At 36.7% G+C, this 5,584-nt stretch overlaps 1 protein-coding gene across 3 annotated transcripts; it reads right to left on the bottom strand.

The window, feature by feature from the left end:
* Nucleotides 1-253: 253 nt before the first annotated feature.
* On the bottom strand, nt 254-5,291 carry LOC129307844 (U-box domain-containing protein 27-like). 3 transcript variants are annotated; one of them, XR_008592492.1, is made up of 4 exons: nt 4,051-5,291; nt 3,265-3,375; nt 2,739-2,825; nt 273-1,834 (listed from the first exon to the last, which is right to left on the bottom strand). XR_008592492.1 is itself a non-coding variant. In XM_054948769.1 (1 exon), exon 1 carries the CDS (start codon nt 5,221-5,223, stop codon nt 3,988-3,990), a length of 1,236 nt encoding a protein of 411 aa, XP_054804744.1. In that variant the 5' UTR covers nt 5,224-5,291; the 3' UTR covers nt 3,699-3,987. The 3 variants fall into 3 exon arrangements, 1 of the variants encoding a protein (XP_054804744.1); XR_008592491.1 differs by having other exon boundaries at nt 254-2,825; XM_054948769.1 differs by lacking the exons at nt 273-1,834; nt 2,739-2,825; nt 3,265-3,375 and having other exon boundaries at nt 3,699-5,291.
* Between the last annotated feature and the right edge of the window lie 293 nt (nt 5,292-5,584).

Genomic DNA, 5,584 nt, shown 5'->3' with positions numbered 1-5,584 from the left:
ATGATGTTAATGTAATCTAATACATCAAAATGAAAAGGAAAGGTTGGATAATTCTGAAGGCAAATCAGTTAATTGAGTGGGAAGGTACAGCATTAGTGCTAGTGGTGGTGTAATCAATCAACTGATGATTACGCACTTTGCAATATATATTATATATGCATTTATATACTTAAAAATAATTACTTTTTTAATTTTATTTATTTGACCGAAAGTAGAACTTTAAGATTCATTAACTTTATCTTAAAATTTAATAAGTTTTTAACTTTATCCCTATTAAATAGATAAACTTCAATAATTTATTTTCTCTCTCCAACATTTAATGAAGGGTAAGAGAATTTTTATAATGAAAATTTAATAACGTGATTTATAAATAAGATTAAAAAAATTTCTCTCTCTCTCTACTTTATAAATAGGATCAAAAAAAGTATATTTAAGTATAGATGATTGCGCATAATGTTTCATTTGATTTTGAGTAACAAGGAGGAAAAGCAAAAATAACGTTTTGATGGTATGTATTTAGTAGGTAATCAAGCACGAAACCTTAGATCCGAAGTGATACGATCATAATTAATTATAATGATCACGAAAATAATAATACGTGCATGTAGTGCTATATATATATATATATATAGACTATGGTATTTATTAATAATATATATAATATAACCAAATACCCCCTCCATTAAAAAATATAAGTTATTTTTTATAGGGTTAGATTTTTTTTAAATTCAAGGCATTTTTAGTATTTCAAAGCATAGTTATGGCCTATTTAAAAAAAAATGCTCTCAATGAATAAATTATTTTACATTTATTTTAAAGTAAAATTTTTCATTAAATATAGATAAATATAAAAAGATGATATTAGTTTAAAAATAAATAATAATTTTATTAAGGGTGAGATTTGAGGTAGTATAGGGAAGGAAGGGACTTGGTTATTGTCTAATCAATGAATTTTGTGGGGAGAATTTTGCTTAATTAATCATATCCAAACCCTCATCAGAGGAATAATTAAGAATTAATTAATCAGAGGTAGAGATTACATATTGATGGAATCAAATAAGGCCGCGTCTGAGCCATTATTTTACTACATTAGGAGCCTTTACTTGAAGAAAATTAGCCCCATGAAATGTATGCATTAAAAGTGAGATGAGATCATGATCTAACTTAAGCCTCAAGTTTTATCCATGTAAAGAAAAATTAGATAATTTAAAAAAAATAAAGGGAGAGCCATTAGCTTTCTTATATTGTTAATTAATTAAAAAAAGCTAATAAAAATTGATCCATCCAACAAGAGACCTGACTTGTATCTTGTTAAGAAATAGATATCTCCTACCAAAAATATAACCTTTAGCTTTTTATTTTTATTTTTAATTATCACCTTAAACTTTGAACTTTTAATCAAAATAATTCAATATTTATATTTTATTGATTTGAATAAACTCAATTTTTATAATTTTTAATTTGATAAATTGATAGTTAGAAAAGTTTATAAATTGAAAATTATATCATCCATATCTCATATCAAATATAAAACTTATTATAATAAAAAGATTATGCATATTTTTATAAGTATTTTAATTTTTTTTAAAAAAAAATAAAGACAGGGGGTCATTTCCAAACAAAATGCCCGAGACCTTCCCCACTTTCCCATTACATTATTGTCCTCCAAAATCCAACCTAGCCCTGCCCATGCACTCTCAGATTCTTTTTAATAATTCATTGTTTGTAGGTACTTTTTTACCTCTCTCTTTCATTTCAGTGGGCTCCTTCTGGGCCCACTCATCATCACACACTGCTCAACAATTGATCTCCGAATAAGCCACAGGCAAATTGTCTGCAGAGGTCATGTAGGCAAAATGTGTTTTCAGCAAAAAATAAATAAATAAATAAATAAAATCTCTCTCTCTCTCTCTCTCTCTCTCACACACAGGTGAAAGTTATCTACAAATCTTTAATAATTTGAAGACGATGGCATAAAAGGAAGGAGTATTTTGATATTTCTATTAAAAAACATACTGTCTCTGCATGATGGGGAGATCCCAAGTAGAATTTATTTCAATATTTGGGACCTATGTTCAAATGTTTGAGTCTTTTGGTCCTTGGGCGCACTTTTCTCTAAGCCCTCCACTGTGCTCCTTATTCAACTCTCACTGTGTCTTATTGGACAGCTTATGCTCACGGGTCGTAAGTCAAAACCCACCATATCACACCCCCCCTTGTCTAATCAATAAAGCAACTATCACATGCTACACGTATTCTAATTTTTTCCCGTTTTATTATTGTTATAGCACAAAATATCACTGAATTAATTTAAAAAAAAATCAAAAAGGACAAGGAAAAGATGGGTTGCATCCCCAGCCTCAGAAATGAGTGTGTAAGTAAGCCACACCCCCTCCTCCCACCCTGAATCCAGGGGTCAAGTCTGACAAAAACGACTTGTCGTATTGCCGATTCAGCCAATTCGATCGTGGCACGTGACTTGTCAATGCACCCCAACATGGTACCCCATCGAATAATGGCACTTTCCACTATAATAAACCACGCCCTAGTTGGTTTTCATATACTCTTTTGTAGCTAGTGACCAGTGACCACACATGATCCAATACGTACTAACCCCCACATGCACACACACTCTCTCTCTCTAATACACTATACTGAATATTTGATTTTGCAGTATTTATATAAATAGAAAAAGAGGAAGAACGTGAAAAAGGAGGGATAGTGCTTGGAGAACCAACCTTTTGTTTTATTTTTTGCCCCTTTATTTATATTGCTGCTAGCTGCGGCCAATCCACACATTCCTCATGACGCACCACAATCCAGGACTACACCACAAACAAGCTTTGATTAGGCTATATGTATATATTTGGGAGAGTGGTAGTGTGAGATTTATAGGTCATGGGGTGTGTGAGTTGAATAATGCGCTTGTTTTGTGAGATAATGGATCGCTTTTTGGATTTATTTATGAAGATATTGAAGATGTAGGAGGATGGGAAGTGGGCATTATTAAGGGTGCTTAATTAATTAACCTTTTCGTTTTGTCCTGTTTTCATGTGTGCCGTAGGGATTGGAGTGGTCAAACCTTTATTTTAATTAATGCCTTCATCGCCCCCCCCCCCTCTCTCTCTCCATCCTTTTAACACATTTCTTTTTCCATTCAGATTCCCATCCTTTTCACTCTTTTCTTGCAAACGAACAAACAAACCTTAATTAATTAATCATTAATCACAAAGCTAACATTATCACACAGTCAGCAAAGCATACCCATTTCAGCATTTTGCGGCACTCTTCCTTCCTTCCTTTCTTGCTTCTCCTGCAATAAAGCCCAGTGGTAAGTGGTTTCCTTTCTTTCTCATCTCCTCCTCTTCCTCATGTCTGCATAATTCCGAGAATCCAGGCATTAATATTAATCTTTAACCCTGAAAATATGCAAGTTTTCATATTTTCACTCCACTCCACCTCCACCGATAGACATAGCTTCAATCACAAAAGCAACCACCTTGATGCCTCATCAATCACAACTCTATATGATACAGCAAATCATCCGCAAGGCTAAACACTTGACAATTTATATCTTGTGCCCATGAAATTCTCAACCCAAGAGTCCTGTTATTTGAAGAATATATATATATATATATATATATATGTATGTATGTATGTATGCATATATGTATGTATAGAAGAGAGTTGCAACTTCATGAAGAAAAGCAACAAGAATCTTTCACCCTTAAATAATTTTTGTGATTTTCAGTGGTTTGTACATGGTAAAGAAACGATCTTTTACTGTGATCCAAAATATCAACAGTGGCTTGAATTCATTCACAGTGCAAAACAGAAATTGAAACAGAGGATAACATGACTGGCATGAAATGAATTTTTTTTTTTTCTCTTCTATAATCCATTTACTAACAAAATTTTCTTTGATTTACAAACTTTATCTGTCTGAATCTTCTCCGGGCGAAGGAGAAGATAAAAAAACAACGAGTATCAGAAGGGCATGATATGGGTGGTCTTAGTATCGTAGCAAGAAAGGCATGATTTAGAGTTGACCCGAAAAATCTTGAGCAAATCGGCGGACATTTGCCGAACCGCCGGCGAGCAATTGGTCTGTATCAGAAGCAGAAATTTGGTAAAACCGTTGGCCATTGCCACCACTTCCTGCGCCTTCTGATCGCGAAACAGATAACACACAGTCCACAGTATCATCACCGCGTGCTCCGTCGCGATGCTTGATACCTTCAGAACTTTTTGCAATACGGCCGGTAAGCACGCCGGGTCCTCGCAGATCTCCGACCTACCTTCTTTAGTCGACGACATCGTTTCGAGCAGTTTCAGAGCCTTTTCCGTTACGGACGTGCTCGAATTCGAGCCAGAAAGTAACTGCGAAAGTGTCTTGATAGCTCCGAGATGGATCGATTTCAACTTGTTCCGCTTAGGCGTCGAGATTGCAACCAAACACGACAAACTGTTTTCAATTAGCGCTGGGTCCTTGTCTGGAGCGACTGATTTAAGCAATTCGGACATTAGACCTTCCTTTTCGGCGATCGTAACCTTGGACTCGGCATCCACAGCGATGAACTTTAGAATCCTCACCGATCCGATTTTCGAGACGGCGCTACCTTGTTGCAGAACTAGGAGCAGAGAAGCTAGGCAATTACCGCGGTTTTTCAACATCAATCTCTTCAACTGCTCGCGATCTTCGATTTTATTTAGAACTGTATCTAAAGCACTAATGACTCGCTCGAGCATTTCAACGTCGCCATTGACATTGTCGAGTAAATCAACGAGCAAAGGCACGAATCCGTCTAACTTCGCAAGGAACTCTCGATTCTCTTCAGATTCTTCGGCGAAATATACAATTCTTGTTAAGGAATCGAGACAGTTCTCGCCGTGGCCGTCCAAGTACTTCACAGTTTCGACTACCTGATCCGGCGAGGGCACTGTTCTGGTGGCCGGAGACTCGGCCGATTCGACTCGGTTGTGAACCGAGTCGGACCAGATCTGGATAAGCCTCTGTAGAGTACGGTTAGGAACAAACTCTTTGGTTTGCAAAACCTGCATGGTGGCAGGGCAGGTGTTGTTGCCGTTATCGAGCCAGCGTTGAATGCTGGAACGGTCGTAGGTAACGCCGGTGCAGAGACTCACCGGAGATTTCATGATATCGAGGGAAATAGGACAACGGAAGAAGGTCGGTATCGTGATGTATAGATCGTCCCTGACCATGGTGACCGCCGTTTGGCCTCCGAGAAAGCGAGAGAAAGCAGCGAACACAGAGAGAGAGAGAGAGAGAGAGGTAGGAAGTGGAGCGGACAAGAGAGGGAGTGTTTAAAGAGGGGAGAGAGAGAGAGAGTCAAAGGAAGCTGACGTCAGAGATGTTCGCACATATTTTTTTCTTATATTTTAATTTTTATGATAAATAATATTCTGTTGCAGTGGCTTTTGGTCTACGGTCAATGAGGGGAAGTTAATTTAGAGAAAGTTGAGGTGGGAGTGGGAGTAGGATTCCCATGTCAGTGAAGAATTGAGTGAGGTGAATATCGTCGGATGAAATTGAAAGATGGTTAATGGCGAGTGATGAAGGGTC

Source organism: Prosopis cineraria, unplaced genomic scaffold, assembly GCF_029017545.1.
Source record: "Prosopis cineraria cultivar Desert tree isolate PC_DT_omini unplaced genomic scaffold, ASM2901754v1 PC4, whole genome shotgun sequence".
In the NCBI taxonomy this organism is placed as follows: domain Eukaryota; kingdom Viridiplantae; phylum Streptophyta; class Magnoliopsida; order Fabales; family Fabaceae; genus Prosopis; species Prosopis cineraria.
Note: the sequence above shows the minus strand (reverse complement) of the source record. Positions and strands in the feature narration are given on the sequence as shown.